Source organism: Argopecten irradians, chromosome 15 (assembly GCF_041381155.1).
Source record: "Argopecten irradians isolate NY chromosome 15, Ai_NY, whole genome shotgun sequence".
Lineage (NCBI taxonomy): Eukaryota > Metazoa > Mollusca > Bivalvia > Pectinida > Pectinidae > Argopecten > Argopecten irradians.
The window spans coordinates 28,052,282-28,072,753 of NC_091148.1; the positions used below are offsets into that span (position 1 = coordinate 28,052,282).

At 37.6% G+C, this 20,472-nt stretch overlaps 1 protein-coding gene across 1 annotated transcript; it reads right to left on the reverse strand.

Moving 5' to 3' along the window:
* Positions 1–3,790: 3,790 nt before the first annotated feature.
* Positions 3,791–19,486, reverse strand: LOC138308744 (zinc finger protein 729-like). The gene is made up of 8 exons (XM_069249768.1): positions 18,412–19,486; positions 17,977–18,124; positions 17,302–17,471; positions 16,085–16,356; positions 15,525–15,616; positions 14,051–14,177; positions 10,010–10,127; positions 3,791–9,660 (listed from the first exon to the last, which is right to left on the reverse strand). Exons 1-8 carry the CDS (start codon positions 19,382–19,384, stop codon positions 5,816–5,818), a joined length of 5,745 nt encoding a protein of 1,914 aa, XP_069105869.1. The 5' UTR covers positions 19,385–19,486; the 3' UTR covers positions 3,791–5,815.
* Positions 19,487–20,472: the final 986 nt, after the last annotated feature.

Sequence of the window (20,472 nt, forward strand, 5' to 3'; positions counted from 1 at the left end):
CTTAATTCCATTATTTTATAGTATGATTCGACCATAAATATGCATGGTACATTAATATTTGAGATCATTTTGAAAGTATTTACAATAAAGATAACATAAAGAGATTGTATTTTTCTCAAAACATCATTTTATTCCAAATGTTAATCAAAGGCACAGACTGGTTTTCTCTTTATACAGATGTACTATACAATATTTCTATCATTTTATGAATACATTATACAATGCATTTTCATTCAATTTTTTAAAATAATTATATTTGCCCAAAACCTTTGATAATATGGTCACGTGGTTTTATCCTAATTATAATGAACTATTAAATCTTTGTTTCATCGTGACATTAATTGTCAATACACTATCATTTATAATTTAATTGATTCAGGACTAATTCCCTGTCAGGTATTACATTATTACGTAGAATTGTGGAAATGGTAACAAACAAGGATTTAATATCCCCCATATTTGACTGAATCAAGGTCAACATTTAATAGTTATCCAAGTCCAAGCGAGATAGTATGACAGGTCCTTGTTAGTTACCATCAAACAATCATCATTGTACACACATTGACGTCCACCATCTCCGATACCTTCTATCGCGTATAACATGTCAAAACTACTTTTTACATACTCATTTATTTGTATGATTTTTTCATGCTTTGAACCACTATTAGTATACTCTAAGCTATGGTGTCTGATTTCAGCAATGTCGCACTGTCACCCATGTAGCTCTTTGCTTCATGCACTGACACTCTTGAGGCACTGACCCCGTCGTGTACCCCGTACGACGGGGTCATTAATACGACAGTGCGATAGAGCCGAATTCAACTACCATGCTAAACATTTATATATATATATGTTACTCTTATTAACTAGTTTTCAGGCTTGACTTTATGTACATCTGACAGTATATTTAAAGTCCATACTATGTTAACATCATTAAAATCGAGATTTCATTAAAGTTGAAGCGCCAAAATCATCGATATGACCATGGGAATATTTCCATTTATCAGAATAGTTAAGTTTAACTAATAAAGATGTCACAAAAGATAATCAAAAACAAACGTGTAAGATATAGTGCGAACAAAACTGAACTACAATATTTTTTTTTATTAGAACAGACCTTTATAGCGTAGTGACTGTAGCCGTTGTAGACATTATATCAATATAAGTAGCACATCAAACGTGATCCTCCTCTGTCTATTAAAGATGCTCCACCGCTGACAAATGGTATTTTTTTCATTATCAAAAGCGGGAGTAGACGATGTAGTATTTTTCTTCAGTTACTAAACTTACTTACTTTACACCATTACCACCATTGAAAAGTTTGAGCTTCTAATTTTACTTCAAGTTAAAAATATGAAAAAGAATTAATTGCATCCCGAAAAAAATCTGTGGCACTATATTCTTTATGGAATGAAGTATTGATTGCGCAAGCACCAAAGGCAAAATAAATGATTTTATGTTATTTTTTGTGTTAATTATACCTTTATATACACGATTATTCACAAATTATTGTTCAAATAATGAATATCATTTATGCCCTGTCGGCGGTGGAGCATCTTTAACTCTAAAATATTCCATCTTTGCATATTACAGAGTTAGCTCCCTTGCGGGTAGGTATCGATTGTTACGTCATTATTTTGTGAGCACAATTCACTTCGTTTTCTCCGAAACGCTCACAAACATATGACGTCACAATCAATACCTACCCGAAAGTGCAGGTAACTCTGTAATATGCAATTTCGGAATAGGGACTTTCTGGGATTAGACTGAATGGTAAGGTTAGCTTGTAAGTTTTATGTTCTTGAGCTATGACGCAGACGTTAGACTGTCACTTGAGACTATACTCTCTTTACTTCTCTTAACAAAGAACTATAGCGGGTTACTTAGAGTACAGTGTGAACTGTGTTCTCGCATAACATAAATCTATACAGGTTAATTCCTCAAGAATGATTTTTTATCAGTTACACAGTCATAATCAAATAAATTTCCTGGGTTTCAATAATGTTTGGGGCACAAAGTATAACAGAACATTTGAGTTGTGTATATCGGTTTTAGACATTATATAACATTAACTTACAGATGGGGTTACGTGATTGTGTTCATTATATTATACACTGTATATCTCTTACATGTTGTAATCCTATATACACGTTATATACCTTATATACCATTTATTGTAGATGTGTCTTACCTTATATCTTATAATCCAAATTTATTATACTTACAACTTCATGCATAAAAATAGTGTTTTAGAAAACTTCCATATAAATATATTTGCTTTGTTTCGGTGTTAAACATTGTATTTTACAATGAAAGTTTGTCAAATCTGCTATGGACAACATATTAAAAGTTGTATATTTACAAGATTAACGCTTAGGTTAAAATTACATTTATAATTACCTTTTAATAAATCAGTTTCTACATAAGTATAAATGTCAATACTTCATTTGGATTTCAACATCCGTATGATATTCTTAGCCGTTTTTTAAATTTAAAATCTTAAACAACTTTTTTTTTACGTTTTAATCTTGTAATTTTAATATTTAACAGATGTGTACAACAATTGAGCAAGTTATCATAATACTGAATTTTTTTTACCAATTTCAGAAGAATTTTGTTACTAATTGATAATCATTTTCGATAATCATAATTGGTAGAAAATTTACGACTTTGTCTGCAGACACACCCACATCACTTTAGTTTAATGCTGTTGTCTTGCAATTTAGGCATCGTCGGTTGGAACAGTGAAGCGGACGTTGGATATTATGGTTTAATAACAGTGAAGCGGACGTTAGATATCATGGTTTGATAACAGTGAAGCGGACGTTGGATATTATGGTTTGATAACAGTGAAGCGGACGTTAGATATCATGGTTTGATAACAGTGAAGCGGACGTTGGATATGATGGTTTGATAACAGTGAAGCGGACGTTGGATATGATGGTTTGATAACAGTGAAGCGGACGTTGGATATTATGGTTTGATAACAGTGAGCGGACGTTGGATTGATACAGTGATGTTTTGATAGTTTGATACAGTGAATGATAACAGAGCGGACGTTGGATATGATGGTTTGATACAACGACGTTAATGGGGAACAGTGAGCGGACGTTGGATATGATGGTTTGATAACAGTGAAGCGGACGTTGGATATGATGGTTTGATAACAGTGAAGCGGACGTTGGATATGATGGTTTGATAACAGTGAAGCGGACGTTGGATATGATGGTTTGATAACAGTGAAGCGGACGTTGGATATGATGGTTTGATAACAGTGAAGCGGACGTTAGATATGATGGTTTGATAACAGTGAAGCGGACGTTGGATATGATGGTTTGATAACAGTGAAGCGGACGTTAGATATGATGGTTTGATAACAGTGAAGCGGACGTTAGATATGATGGTTTGATAACAGTGAAGCGGACGTTAGATATGATGGTTTGATAACAGTGAAGCGGACGTTGGATATGATGGTTTGATAACAGTGAAGCGGACGTTAGATATGATGGTTTGATAACAGTGAAGCGGACGTTGGATATGATGGTTTGATAACAGTGAAGCGGACGTTGGATATGATGGTTTGATAACAGTGAAGCGGACGTTAGATATGATGGTTTGATAACAGTGAAGCGGACGTTAGATATGATGGTTTGATAACAGTGAAGCGGACGTTGATATGTGGTTTGATAACAGTGGCGACGTTGATATGGAACAGTGAGCGGACGTTAGATATGATGGTTTGATAACAGTGAAGCGGACGTTAGATATGATGGTTTGATAACAGTGAAGCGGACGTTAGATATGACGGTTTGATAACAGTGAAGCGGACGTTAGATATGATGGTTTGATAACAGTGAAGCGGACGTTGGATATGATGGTTTGATTACAGTGAAGCGGACGTTAGATATGATGGTTTGATAACAGGACGGGAACATATAACACCAGACGTCGTAGTGTGTAAATATTCTTAGCACCTAAATAAACTTACTATCCACAATGTGTCGGTTGGAAGTTGACTGAGCGATGTTCTTCCTTCCATTGGAACCGTCACCGTGATTATAACTGCCCATTTCGTTAAATTACTCCTGAAGAGGCGGATAATCTGGAAAAAACTCTATAGATACACTGGCCAATTGAAGCTCTATTGCAATTGTACACCCAATATATCCTCGATAGTCAAAGCGTTACTATCACTCTCTTGATACCCATCCCTGGACAGTGTCATAGTAAAAATGAAGGCTCTGTGTGCGACGACTTGTGTGTAGGTGATTGGTCAGTATGTGTACACAAAAGGAAATATGTTGGTTGAATCACGAGAACGCTTATTTTGGAAGTTGGACTTTCGTTACCCCGTACGTAGTCATCTCTGAAGAAGTCACTCTAGGTCTTCGATTGGTCAGGTCAGGATTTGTTTTCGCCTAAAATGCTTTCAAGTTTATTATGACATGGCCCAGCAGTGGATAAAGCAATAATAATATAACTATGTGGAATCGGAATATTTTGTTTTTATTCTAGTAGACGGTAAATAACGACAGATTAAAGGAGATTGTGTTTGATATTGATACGTTTGATTACATTTTACCGAATGGGTTACACATGTTCGTACTCATAAGGTATCTACTCAATAAGATGAGCTGCGGTGGTCAAGTGAATACGTTATTCCGATATTACCAATTGGGTCGCAAGTATACATGTACTGGCAGTGGGTTAGTGGGTTTTTTTTGTGTCGCAAACGTCCTTAAATGAGAGCCATTTCAGGGTGACTGTTGATAGGACAATAGATCAACCAAATTCAACATGTAGACCATATTGCGAAAAATGTGATGGTTATGAACTAATTGTACAATATTGATTTTAAAATTAGCTGTCAAAGTAGAATACGTTGATATTTTTGTTTCATTGTCACACTGTACATACCTTTTTCATTGTTCTCTAGTAACTATGAATAGGATTTGTTCGAACACTGAGAATGAGTATGCTAGACAAGGACTTTCCAAATAAGAATGAAATTCGCCATAAAACATATTCAATAATACATTTATATACTTGTTACAATGTTTAGATTAACTAAAATAAACTTATTTAAACGTACGTGTACTTAGTTTTGATACTGAGGCTATAACACAACCTTTATTGACAATAAAAATATGTCCAAAATTATTTGTCAGATTTCTATTTTTTTTTGTCTTATTATAACCGTATAGACAAGTATGTAATAAAATACAGGCAAATAATTGGAATTCATACAATGGTTTTTGTAAATCAACGTATATAAAGCGCGTACTCTCGCGTGATATCAAATAAAAAAGTATAGTTATAAAAAACATGAACATGCCACATGATATAAGAGATATGTTGATTATTGAAATAATTTTCGTTATATCGCGAGTATTACATACTGTAATTGTTCACTCTTGTTACAGAATTTTTAAATTTGCATGAGCTATCGATCTGATGATATACATGCGTATTTCACTTTTATACCCTAAAGCTGATCATTGCGTCCATCGTCTTCAAGGAAATAGTAGAGAGTTTAGTCACTCCTCCTGAAGATACATTTGAACTCTTCTAATTAACGGCTGAAAGTGTTCATTGTGAATTTCAGGTGTGAATAGTTCAATATGAATGAGAGAATTAGTGGGATACCAGGCTGGACATCAGCGGGTATAAAACGAAGGGTTAATTGCCAAAAGGTACAACGCTTGTCCAACAGCTCAACTGAAAATTAGTGATAGCATTAACATGAATTCGAGATTATTTGTCAACTCGAAACTTCTTAATTTGCATTGTCAGCTTACTTCGGTATAACGGGATATTACGGGAGCGACGGGGCACTGGTTATCCCAATCTGGTGAGATGCAATATGCATGCTCAGTTCCGACCTGTCAACGAATGTAGTCCCACATATAGGACATGTATGTATACTGGTTACATGTTTCTTCATGGTTGCCATTTCCTTGAAGGATTTACCACATATTTGGCAAGCGAACGGTCTTTCACCTGTGTGAGTCCTCACGTGCGCGACTAGGTCATTTTTACACGTGAACCCTTTATCGCATTGTTCACATCTGTAGGGCCTTACACCCGTATGGAACATCATATGCTTGTGTAAGTACGAATTCGTCCTGAATGACTTGCCACATGTTTTACACGTGTACGGCTTTTCACCTGTATGCGTTCGTATATGGTATTTGAGTCCTGATTTGTGGCGGAACTGTTTCCCGCAGTATTCACATGAAAACGATTTTTCATCAGTATGGATGGCTTCGTGCGTTCTACAATCATTTTTATTCAAAAAAGAGTCCTCACAAAACTTGCATTTATATCTCCGACTCTCACGGTTATGAATTTCCTTGTGTTTATCAAGATGTTCCTTCCTTCCAAACATTTTCCCGCAGACACCACACTTATTACCTTCCCGTGCATGCGCAGTGATACAGTGCGACAAAAGTTCTAGGTTGTCGGCGAACTCAACACCACAGTCGTCACATTTGAAGGCCTTTTCCGGAGCGTGTTGTTTCTGGTGGTTGGTTAGCTGTGTCTGTTGAGTGAACCTCGTACCACACACATGACACTGGTACGGCTTATTGCCCGTGTGTATCATTACGTGGGATTTGAGCAGATTCTGACAGGTGAAATCTTTACCACAATAGCGGCATCTGTACGGGTTCTCGTCTGTGTGGATTACCATGTGACGTCTCAGATACGACGGTCGTCTGAATCGTTTCTGACATACTGGACAGGTGTGTGGGGTTGAGGTGTGGGTCCTAATGTGGACCTGTAGACTTGATTTACAGGGATATGTCTTACGACATAGAGAACAACCAAATTCTGTGGTGTTTACGTCAGTTGAATGCTTTGATTTCATGTGTCGCCTCAACATCCGTATATTCGGGAGTTGTATTTTACACACAGTGCAGACCAATTCCGTAATGTCCATGTTTGGATTTCGTTTAGATTGATACGAGGAAGCACGTTTACTAAAGATGGAATCTTTTGGAACTGCGGACACCATTTGAGAATTCAGTCTTTTCTGTGTTGTTGTACGCCTTCTATGACTTCTGCGTGTTACGGCAACGGCATCTAATTGATCACTACCAAGATTACCATCACTACAATATAACATTTTAGATTTAGGTTTTCGTTTTACTTTTGCAACTTTTGGCGTACGTCTCACAACAGATTTTACCGCCTCGTTTAAATCTGATTTGTCGAATTGTTTATGATCACGAGAAGGTTTATCCCCGACGTTTGATAGTTCGTCTGCTGCTTGCAGACTTTCTAGACCTTTCTCTTCCACAGAGGTGTTACGTCGATCCTCTTTGTCCTCCACGTTATACTGTGTAGCATTTTTGTTTTCATTTTCATTCTTTTTGATATTGGTATCTTCATCCACATTGCATTTAACACCATCACTAGCAGAGTGTTCTGTTGACATTATCAGTCCGCCATTGCTACACTGGTTCTCTTCCCCTCCTAATGACAATTCTATTTTAGACAAACTATCGGCGGATGTATAAGGGTCGGGTGAACTGTTACGAGTTGGTTTCATACCGCTTTCCTCTAACTCAAAATATTCCTGCATTGGTTCACTAGGCACTTGGCCTATTTCACAATTCTTTTCATGTTCGTCTTCATGACTACCGATTCCACTTAACGCTTCGTCAATAGCTTTGTCGACGTTGATGCCCAAATATTGATCTTCTTGATTTTCTAATGTCTTTGTACTGTAGTCCACATTTTGTTCTACCCTTCCTCCATTTTGTGGAGAATTAATTACCCCGGTGCTATCTAAATGTACATTTTGTTTTATAACACTCTCGTTTCGCGTTGGTTCAAATACTCCTATTGTTTGTAATGTGGTAACGGGCTGATATACACTTCCACACTTAGATGCGGCATCGTCTGGCACCGTCTCATCACCGTAAATTGCATCTTGTGATGAAGTCAGAAGATGCTGTGACATGTCCGGGCTTCTGATTGAATGAAGTGGTGTAACAGTATTACCCGGCTCCCGATAAGTCACACTGGCTCCCATCCCGCTAACCCAATCTGAGCCGTTGATTATGATGCCAGGGTTTGGGAGCCTGTAGGATGAATGTGCTGGTTCGTTCCTCTCCGGTGGTCCGTTTCTGTCATGTTTTTCATTAGCGTTAAACATCACATCCCGTGCATATCTAACGACCCTGGGATAGGCTGCTGACGTAGCGTACCGACTGTTGTCCGTAAGGATAGATTGGCCAGACGTTATGCTGTCGACCTGGACTGAATTTCCTCCCAAACATGTTATTACTGGTGTAGGATTTGAATTTACGCCTGGAAATTGATGTAAATCAATCGTTAGGCCTTCTTTTGGGAACTCCTGTGCAACATCTCCGAAAGGGACGTTGATGTGTAAATAATTTCCTTGTAGATTAGAGTTATTGGAGACATCATGTGGACTACGTTCATCATTCATATTGATTAAGTTTTTGTGACGATTGACAGAGGTATTCGAAATTTCGTGGGGTCTACTATTAACTTTGGCCAATATCGATCTCATAGGTTCTAATTCTGTGACATTAGAATGTTTCGAATGCGATAATGGTGTAATAGTGCGTTCATTAACCGGGCTGAATTCCACATCCGTCTGATGACTTTTCTTACGGTGCCTGTTGAGTTCGGACTGAACAATGAAAGATTTAAGACATATCGGACACTGGTACGGTCTATTCCCGGAATGTATTCGTTTATGAATAACAAGTGAACGTTTGTCCCGGAATGACTTTTCACACATATCACAACTGAACGGTTTGTAGTTCGTGTGGCTCAGCTGGTGTTTGCTCCTGTTGGAGGAGGTCCGGAACGCCTTCCCACACACTTCACATGCGTACGGCTTAGCACCAGTGTGGATTCTCAAGTGGTACCGAAGTGAGGAGTTGTAGCTGAACGTCTGTCCGCAGACATCACACACATACCTCTGAGACGAATCATGAGTGTCAAGGTGACATTTCAGATCGGAATTTTTCTTGTAGTTGTTGCCACATATGTGGCACCTAAACGGTTTGGTTGCCGTGTGGAGTTGTTCCCTGTGCTTCTTGTAATGGTCTTTACTACCGAACATCTTGCCACAGAGGTCACATTTCAGAATCTCGCCATTGGCATGGGTTAAAACATGCGAAATTAAGATCTTGTTGCTGCCGAATTCCTGAGAACAGATACCACATTTGAAGGCATTTTCAGGTGCATGGATGGTCTTTATGTGTGTCCGTAGATTTCCCATTTGTGTGAAGTTCCTCCCGCAGATACTGCAGTGGTATGGTTTATCACCAGAATGTGTTTTCATGTGCATTGTAGCTCTCTCTTTGGATTTGGAGAACTTCCCACAGATTGGACATTTGAAAGGACTATCTTCAGTGTGAATTACACTATGATTATGCAGGGAACTTTGACGGCGAAATGTCTTCCCGCATACATCGCATCCATACTGTTTGGTTTTATGAATTTGTTTGTGTCTGCTTAAACCAATATTGGACTTAAAGACTTTTTGACATATATCGCAAGCGTAAGTAAGAGTATTTGTGCTGAATTTCACAGTATTTATACATTCTTGTGCGTCCATCTTGATCTCACTAGCAATTTTGAGTTTTCTTTCAATCTTTTTTGCCAAAATTGATTTTCACCGGTCTTGCTCATTAACGTCGGTTTGATTTCCGAACTTGCTCATTAACGTCGGTTTGATTTCCGAACTTGTCATACGTTTTTCACAAAAAATGTTGTCAAAGTTCTAATCTCTTTTTTCTTTCTCCGTTTCTCTTCGATCCTGTCCATTTTTCTGTTTTCGAATTAACAATTGAGACTTTCATTACTTTCGCTATTTAACCAGCATCACTCGATCTCGCAATCTTAGATGACGCGTACGTTCTTTTTGCAACCTCGTTACATACTTTCCATGTTCATCATGTTTTAACTTTGGTGTTGATTTGAAGCAACAGCTTCAAATATCTTTATCTAATGTCGTCTTAGATACGGTTGAGTATGGCGTCTTTTGTGACGGCGTGGTCTAAAGTGTCGTCTTGTAGGCTCTGTTGTACAGCAAATAAGGAAAGCTTTCTCCTAAGAACGTCTGGGACACCGTACCAAGCACCCTGCAATTACATAAAGATCAAACTCAATCGTATATGGGACACCGCACCAAGCATCCTACACAGCATCCTCGATATTCCAGAGGTTTCGATCACTTACGATCTCTACACCCCTGGACAATCTCGTAGAAAAACTGGAGACAACAGAATAGAGCAGGTAATTTAGTCATTTGATGTTCATCAAAAGAGCCGTATAACGGTACACTGTGGTTGACTGTGTGGCTTTGATGTTAGGCGTCGCTCTCTCTGTAGTCTTCAAAGGAAATATTTGCTAGCCTGTGATTGGTCAAATGTTTTCCGCTGAGCTGCCTTCAATTTCACTATGAGATAGTTCAGGGGTGTAGAGATCGTAAGTGATTGGAACCCCTGGAGTATCGAGGATGCCTACACAGCAAAAAGTGCAACGCATGTTTTACATACGTTTGAAAAAACATGTGTTAAAGTTATGTTTAAAACATGCGTTTTACGTATGTTTTGGCCACCACGCGTAAAACGTACGTTTGAACAAAACATGCGTTAAACATATGTTTAACTTATATGTTTAACATATGTTTTAGGTACGTTTGTTTTCCACCACATGTAAAACGGACGTCTGTAAAATAACCCTACTAATTACACATAAAACATTAGTTTTATCAATGTCATTGAAGACCTGCAATGATTTTTTTTTAAATGATACTCCCATATGCAAATACATGTTTAATAGCCTCTATGGTTTGGTTTCATTTTATCTATATATGTGTTCTACCAACTTATAGTGAACCTCACATTAGCCTCATGATAAAATAAAGCAGCTTCAATATCGTATGATGATACATGTAGGTCTACAATTATATGTACATCTACTGATTGTGAACAGAAGCAAAACCGCTAATGTGGATTCCGTCTTTTTAAATTTAAATTTTAACAGTTTTGAAGACTAATGCTCTGAATACATATGATCAATATCAGCTGACCAGCGCTTCATGATGTACAATGTAGTAGTCTACAACTGCTGTTTGATCATCCTCGATACCATAGCCCGGCGTCTGCTTCTGGTTTAAAAAAATAATAGCTTTAAATTTCCCTACTATATAGTAGTGGTAGGTTATTGTATGTTTCAAAACCAGAAGCAGACACCTGTGCTATAACATGACAGATTCTAATGGTCGGACAAATTTATATTCCGGAAATCTTTATTTACCCGGTATATTATATTCATAGAATACGGTTTAAATGTGTGTTATTCTAAGATTTTGTGTAAACATCTGAAGTTTCTTACTTGATTTCTGGACTCTTTGAGACAGAATTTGAAAACAATTGAACATTGGGCACGACATCAGTAAAGATATTAGCCTCTAAAATGTAAGTGATAAAGTGACGTTTAGGAAAAATTGATATAGAAAAAACAAAATCAAAATCATCCTAAGATTATGAAATTTATCAATATGTAGTCACTCGTTTGTAAATACAACAGACTATGTACGAAAAATATCAGTCATGGGACAGGAACAGAGAATACAAATAAAATGGTATTAAACTTTACTTTTGAAAATGACAAATATATGGTGCAACTTCAAAGACAATGCAAATGTACATAAAAACAAAAAAGGTAGATTTTGTAATAGGATCAAACGTATGTATAACACATGTTTTGATACGTCCGTTTTACATGCGTTTACGTTTTACGTCTGTCTACCATGCGTATTACGCATGTTTAACACATGTATTACATAACGTTTCGTACGTACGTTTTACATGCGTGGTCCTCAACATGCGTTTTACATGCATTTTATAACGTACATAAAACGTGTATGCACTTTTTCCTGTGTATAATTACATAAATATCAAACTCAATTGTAAATGGAACACCGCATCAAGCACCCTACAATTACATAAAGATCAAATTTTAATGTACATTTCCTGATTTCCTGAAAACCTACACGTGTAACATTAAAGGCCCATTACCGTTCCGAAACAGCTTTTGATTTTTGAAATTGGAATGTGAAAACAAGCAGATTGATAATTTTGTAGAATTGCAAATGTTATTAGCTTAAAAACGCTAATTCTACATTTTCATCACCTTCTGAGCAATTTATTTAAAACAAATCAAATTTAATTTTCAAAACGTGGATCCTATTATGTTTCCCGCTGTCGTCCTAATCACCATGGCCACGGCACCGTAAGTTCACTGCATGCGCACCAGATGGTAAAAAAATGCAACGAAATAAGAATCTTCTCTGTCAACATATACTGTACAATTATCAGCAGAGGATATTGCATTGGTTGGTTGTAACCTCATCTTAGGCCGCCGATATAAATTTGGTTAAGTCATCATTGTTTTTAAGAAACCTTTTTTTTCGTTCCGGAAAGGTAGTGGACCTATGTCCGATAATTACTAGGATTTTTCCTTGACATGGTATAGGCTTGTATTTACTTCATTTCATCTTATGAATTTATTTTTGTATCAAATTTGTGGACTTTTTTTAACATAGAATAAAAATGAATTGTATCTACTAATTGATATTTCAGCATTTTCTTATTTGTCCTTTGTATCATTAAACATTAACTGCAATGTTGATCTATAGATGGGAATACAGCAAAAAAACGGAAAAGCAAGATAAAATCAGTAAAAAAATGAAATAAAATTCCACATCCTTGGAGATATTCTTTTATTTATTAGAGTTGTATATATAACAGGCATAGTAAAATTGATAACTTAAATAGAGCAACTTCAGGTATTATCGACATTATTCTACATGTACATATCCAGAGATTTAGCGAAGTCTATGTTGTTTAATATATACAGTATATATATATATATATACCTGGCAGTAATAATTGGTTTTCTCTGTACATGTTATGATATCAAATATATCATAAACTAATAGTACATATACAATATTATATAATACTAATATAATTTACAATACGTGTGCATTGCACGTATACAGTACAAGATATGCACGCTTGTATTTATTATGTAGTTAATCTATAGCGTCCATTAAATAGTTATAATGAGGTTTGTGTAACTCACTAAGCTTGTGTGACATAGGATCGTGCTATACCACCCGTAAATCATGCAAACTATAACATTCCTCATTTCACTTGAAGCTACTGTATAACGTAATTTACCTTGCTGTGCCGGACAGTCTATGTACTGTAGGCCTACTGTAGTTTACAACACTCACCTGAAATGAACGATTGTCTGTCCGATAGATGTGCTTCATTTGTAGCTAATTTATACAGCACATGCTTCATGCACAATGCTTTCATTATAATTTCCACGTAATTTTGAAACAATTCAGTTGAAAATCCACACCGGAAGTAAACGTCCCAATACAGCGCGGTACTAAATGCCGACTAGGACTCTAAATTACAGACAATGGACACCTCAAACCGCAAGTGCTGTGTAAAGAAAGATAACTCGCGGAAAACAGTTATATTCTTTATACAACCCGACTGGTTGGACCTACAAAATGTACATTTGTAGTTGTTCGTTTGTTAATCAAAGTCGGGTCTGATAATTTTTATATTGTTTTCAGACGAACCTTGACGAACCTCTCACAAGCCTTATCAAAAACTGCAGGTCCGTCACGATTTTATCAAACAGTCAAACTGGCGAAAACGGCGATGGTCTGAAATCATAAATGAAAAATAAAACAAGACTGATACTAGTGATGAATCAGCATTTTATTTTATTTCAACAATACCTGGTAGCAAAATTTTCCAGTCTTTCCTCTGAATAATTTTTCTTTTGTTCCTTTTTATGCTGAAATTCTTTATATTTTTAGACATAATTGTCTATTTTCATATCAATTATCATTTTCATATTAGATTAATTCTTCTCGATATATATCATATTTATGCCGTGATTTATTTCCCAGGATTTATGATATATTATTAAGGTTTCTTAATTAAGTTTCCATTTTTCGTTTTCTTCATGTTTTCTCAGCTTGTTTATTTTCTTTCGATTTTCTTTCTTTGAATGTATAATCTTGAACATTTGGCAGATCGTTCACGACGCATGCGCTCAGCCCACTTCTGTCCATGTTCATGTCTGTAGCATCAAACCTGCCAAATGAGAAATGCTCCAATAACAAAGACACTGATTCATTTCAACAAAAGTGAATTCTTCTTCGTTAAAGATGTACTTAAACCGAAATAGATTTATAAAAGAATGCAAATAAATTAAAATTGGACAGAGTCCCGAAATTTACTCCCGCCGTTATAATTGAAAGGCCCACTACCTTTCCGAGATGGTTTTCAATTTTTTAAAATGGAAGGTAAAACGAGATTGGTAATTGTGGAGTCGCAAAACATATTAGCTTACCGTTAATACTACACTAGTTTTCATCTTCAGAACAAATTTATCAAAATAAATAAAATGTTAATTTTATTACGGGGGTCGTCTTGTGTTTCCCGCCTTCGTCCTAAATACCGTGCGGTAGTTGACAATACTGCGCAAGACGGCAAAATAGCGAAATGAATTTTCAGTGTTATTAAAATAGATTATGCAGTGAATGTATAATATCTTTGGTGTTGTAATCTCATCTTAGGTCATCGATATAGATTATATATTCATATGTTATTATTATTTTGAGATACTTTTACGTATTAGGGATGGTAAGCATTACCAACATGTACAGAATGCAAAAACACGATATTGGGGAAAACGCTTGAATAATACAACATTTGAAAATGAGTCTAATGATTGTCCACATTTCGATTTGAGAGACCGAATTGTACAGTACATGTACGATATTAGGAAATGGACCTGCATGTGGTAATATTACTTTTCTCTCTGAGAATATCTTTAAATACACTTGTAGAACCGTATTAGAAAATGAACATAGTCATCATTGACACGAGTGCTAAAATATACTATGTTATTGCCGATCTATTACACTGATGTGATCCACAGGGATATCAGTATTTAGTTATGTATATAGTTAGTAATTCATGGGCCAACCATATGTAGTAGTGTCCATTCTAGACTGTAAAGTAGATTGTAATAGGTTATTGCGCACCGTATTGAAAATGGTTTTGATATAGAGTCTTAAATGTATGTCTAAAACTGGAACTGTCGCCAGAGTGGACGACTAATACCACCCCCCCCCCACCCCCCCTTTGCACAAATTAGTGAAATTACTTCATTAATAAGGGACATTGCAGAACCATATATAGTTTACTAAACTTTTCATTATGTCAGGAATCTGTGTTCCAAATTTTATCAAAATCTGTAAAGTAGTTAAGGAGGAGTTCGGCGGACAAAATCGTGTCTACAGACAGACAGACAGATAGATAACCCAATTCCAGTATACCCCCCTTAAGTTCGTTGTGGGGTATAATGATTTATGAACACTCTGGTGTGTGCAAGTATATAAACTGTAACTAATTCTAAGGGCTCTGTTGCCTTACCATTCGTCCGAGCTTTTGTCGAAACATTCCACATTACAGATAGAGGTGACAGCATTAAATCCGCCGATAGTAAATATCATATCGTCTATAACCTACAACAATGAAACACGTATAAACACTAAAGGGTAGTTCAATGGTTGACTGGTAATAACATTTAACAGGTAACGATCGAGGATTCACATGGTTACTCTATCAGCTCACAAACAAGGATACGTTGCGACTCGTAACGTTGATTCTCATTGGCTGATACATTTGAGAGGTGATTTCTTAGCAAACAATAGTCCCTCTATCAATTTAGAATTTCAAAGAACTTTATGGGATGGCGATATCGCAGCGGTGCGTTATACATGTATTATCTATCCTTCATTGGTCTTTAAAAGTAAACAATCGTTTACACCGATGTTGGTCTGGGGATCAAACAATTTCCTCTACACCGAAGTTGGTTCGGGGCAATCGCAACACCTCGGAGAAATTTCCGTCAATCTACGGTGATATATTTCCGAAAATATTCGCCGGAATTACTTCGAGATATAGCGATTAGGTTTGGGGTCTAGCATTACCTCTACACCGAAGTTGGTTCGGGGGTCAAACATTTCCGGAATCGTCTGCCACCGGTCCGTCATCGGGTTATATCGCTCCGCTGTGTTCATCCGGGCGATTCCGTTGAAGCCGCCAAGAGCGTAGATCTGTTCGCCATAGGCTATCACGCCGACTCCACTACGTCTATTGCGCATGGGCGTGATTAGTGTCCATTGGTTGGTGTCGGGGTTGTAACATTCTGCTGTGTTCAAGCACTCATGCCCATTGGACCCGCCACATATATAAAGCCTTCCTGTAGCGAAAACAATTGACCAACGTTTTATTTTTAAAGGTAGGTTTCGCCCAACCAAATAAATATATTTTTGTAAAATCCGATAAACGGAGTAAGGATGAAAAAAAACGTATTAAAAAATACCTCAATTTAATTTCTTTATGTGTATGAGATTGAATAAATGTGTCTGAAATACAAAATTGAAGGAAATCCTTGATTTATAACGATTGTCAGCCAGACAGAATAGTATGCAAATTAAGCTGTGATAGAGTGTGTTGTCGAAGTTTCGCAGATGCGCATTGTTACGCACTAAAAGTAAACAAAATGGCTTAACGAAGCGTGAGAAAAAAATGTATCTGAATCGGCAACAAAGACGAGGAAATTAGAATGGAATCGGTTGCACCCTATGATATCTCTAGGGAATGAAATTCAGAGATGGCATGTAGCAATAAAAGAAATAGAAGCCAGTACGTCTCAATCGGAATTTGTCCGGATTCTGTTGCACGCGGTGATGGGGAATACCAATAATAACTTCATTTTGAAAATATTATTCTGTGCTTCAGCCTAAAACATATACTTAATCAACTTGATCAGTCATTGCTTTCTGTTCTTATGATGACTGGGCAATGGCAATACCTCGGAGAAATGCCCGACATATTACTATGCCGATTTCGGCCGTGACGACTGTCGCATTGGAGTCCCCGCAACAATGCGCCATGCGACAAACGCAATTGTCGCATGGTGCATTGTACACTGTAGCGGTGTTGCATTGAGTATTGTCACACTGTCGCACTTTCGCGTGGCGGGGTCGCCAATGCGATATGGCCGAAATAGGTCAATATAATATATGGATTTCCAAAAATGTTGCGTATGATGGAATTAGTACCGGTACCATTCGTATCATAACGTACCATACAACGCTCTTTACATTGATGATATTTAACAGAAATTGGTTTCTATGGTTACCATTGAGCGTTGTTGCGCCTGCGTCACTACGCTGGTGGTGCATAGGTGCAATAAGGCTCCACTGGTTCCGGCCAGGCAGATATTGCTCCGCTGTATTCAGCCTCACGTGACCATCAAATCCTCCCATAGCGTAGATGTAGTCCCCTAGGACAGCCGTACTGACGTAGCATCTAAAACAACCAATCAGCTGGCGCGTTAGGTAAGTGTTATTTAACTGGCCATTTAATCTCTCCTTAAATCTTGGTTAATTGTTTATGTACATTTAACACACTTTAAGAACCAGTGTCATTAAAGGACGTGCCAAGTTCAGGAGGAAAATCGATATGTGTCCGGAGAAAAATCATCGACCAACGTCACCCAGGGACAATACTTGGCAACTGCACAACATGCATGTATTGATTCGAACTCGAAACCCATAGGTGGAGAGCTAGTGGTAATATGTTAATACCTTAACCTTTCGCTCACAGAGGCATCCTTTTTCGAATCTGTACGTGAAGCTGATGATAGAATATCATTGGAACAAGTTAAAACTTATTTACAATTCTCACATACATTGAAGAATTTCTCAAACGAACCTTTTAGACTAATTCACCTTAACAAAAGTTTAATGATGTGAGTCCTCAGACAATGAAATTGAAGTTCACAAACATGAGAAATAGAATATTAAATTCTGACCTTTTTGAGTTCATTGGCGCCGCTTCAGACCAAGTCTTCTCGATCGGATCAAAGCAGCGAACCCCATTGTAGTACTGCGTCCCGTCAAACCCTCCAATGATGTAGATTTTCCTGTGGATTGTCGCCGTTCCGTGATAGGCTCGAGGTTCTGTTAAATTATTAGCATGCAAATTGCAAAATATCTTCTCATTATGAATAGTGAAAAGATATTGAGCCTAATTTGCAGCAAGAATAGGACCAAAATACGGGTCGTAAATTCATTAAGCAATTTTACTTTGAAAGGATAATTTACTTTGAAAAATAATGTGTTAATATAGTGTTTCGTTTTCTTTTCCTGATTTTTTTTGAAAGGTTGAACGAAAACGTAAAAATGGCTTTGATGCAAATTTGTTATTAATTTCCGGGCAACGTGCTAGAATTTATTGAGAAACCTACCTTCATCGCTGGAATCACAGATAATCCATTTATCTGCGCGTGTGTCGTACGTTTCCATGGTATTAGTGGGTGTCCCTGCACTCCAGCCGCCCACCACAAACATCACCTCATGTGGCACCCTCGGGCACGCTAAAGGATTCGTTATGTCGAGGTTCTTGTCCTCGTTTAAGTCGAGAGCATAAAGAAACTTGAGTGTTTCGATAACTAAAGGTTTACATTCGGCATTGTCCTTAACGTACGGATGCGCCTTCACTTTCTCGACAAAGAACTGTGTCGACATTAATCCTAGTCGAACTGTCCGGAGTAACGACACAATGTGACACTTCCTGTTATCGGGATCGTGATCAATCCACTGTAACAAGGCAGCAAAAGTCATTTCTTCATTCTTAACATTGAGGTCTTCAGAGGATAATATTTCACATACTTCACCAACAGTCAACTCATTGTACTCCGAACTCGACGCCAGAACTCGGGTAAAGTTATGCATCAAGAAGCGATAGGCCTTCTTTACCAACTTGTGACAGAAGTAAGCTCGCGCGAAATTATAAATACCGATACAGTTTTCCGGTTCCAGTTGCCCAGCAAGGAAATCACAGCACTTTGTGACGAGACCGTGGACCAGTAGCTGGTCCGCCGCCGGAAGTAGGTGTTCCACATTACTCTGGTCTATTCTAGCATGCCGTGTGTAAGCATAGTCTATAATGATCTGCATGATGTCGCCGGAAACACCCGGTATCTCGACTTCCCGCTTCCCTACGGAATCAAAAGCATTGGTGAAAAGCGCCCGGAAGTACGGGCTACACGCTGACATGATGGCTCTATGAATAGGAAACTCTCTGTGCTCTACTTTTATCACGGCGTCACAGAGCTGGCCGAATCTTCTCATTTCATCGTAAACCATACACGAGTGGATACTGAACCTCTTTCCCAGCTGTCTGCCTGTCGAAGGCTCTTCGTATTCGTCAGCCTCCATCTTCAGTATTTTATGTTTATAATTACCCCGCCCTGTGAACTAACCCATGTTTATGTTCTCTGGTTTGGGTTGTCAGACATGACGTCATAATTGGTCTTTGTCTCTGACGTCATAATCAACTTTTATCTATGACGTCGTTGCAACTAACTTGATTGTGATCATTTGGTAACGAAACAAAGCAATATGTTCACAATGACTTTATTACATGCTCAAGGTTTTAGCTATTTATTTTCCCCTCCCATATAATTAATTTTTTTCAGTGACAAAACCTTGTTCTACATTAATTCTTAAAAAAACGGGTTAATATCTGGTCCTGAGATACCCTTCAAAACAGATTATCAACATTATTGACTTCGTCCCGATGCATTTGTTACATTATTTCCCCCATGCCATACACTGCGTACTGTCTGTGTAAAGCAAGGTCAGAGCGGGTTTCGAATCCGAGACTCTCCGAACACTCACCAGAATGTTCTATCAGTTAAATTATCTCCCGTGTATTCCTTTTGCGGATTCATGCCAGTTGTACTGAGTTAATACAGCACCGCCTAATTAAACTTTTTTGTATTTTTCCAATATGAAAGACTCACTTCGAATTCAAAACCTTATTATTAAAATATGATTAAATAAATAATCAATGAAAAATGAAATATATGGGGTCTGCCATTTTGGATAGATGTGGTACGCTTTAAGAAACAAACCACATGTATCGGTTCGGTTCAGCTGGCACAACGCGTTCCATTACATTTATGGCAGATTTATTCAATACAACTGGCGCTAATCCGCAAATGGAACGCATGGCTGGTCACTGACGATCTATCCGATCCAGAACCGTTACGCTCTTCCATCATCCTTATTAAATCTTCGCTCCGAAGACTCATCGCACAACATAACTTCTGTTTTCCCCTTTTAAGCGTACCACTAATGCTAGATACAAGTCATCCGTTTTGATACGAATTTGCTGTTCCACAAATGGAACGCACATGAGCACCGCCATAATGGAAAATTCCAAACACGTAGTACAACTGACACGAATCTACAAATGGAACGCATAGTATCTGTCACAGACACCAGTCCGAGCAGGAAAAACA

Coding starts and splice junctions, on each gene's coding strand:
- LOC138308744 (XM_069249768.1), bottom strand. CDS start 19,384: ATGGAGGCTGACGAATACGAAGAGCCTTCGACAGGCAGACAGCTGGGA. Junction 18,125..18,411: donor CTGTGATTCCAGCGATGAAG/GTAGGTTTCTCA, acceptor ATAATTTAACAG/AACCTCGAGCCTATCACGGA. Junction 15,617..16,084: donor GAACCAACTTCGGTGTAGAG/GTAATGCTAGAC, acceptor TCATTGTTGTAG/GTTATAGACGATATGATATT.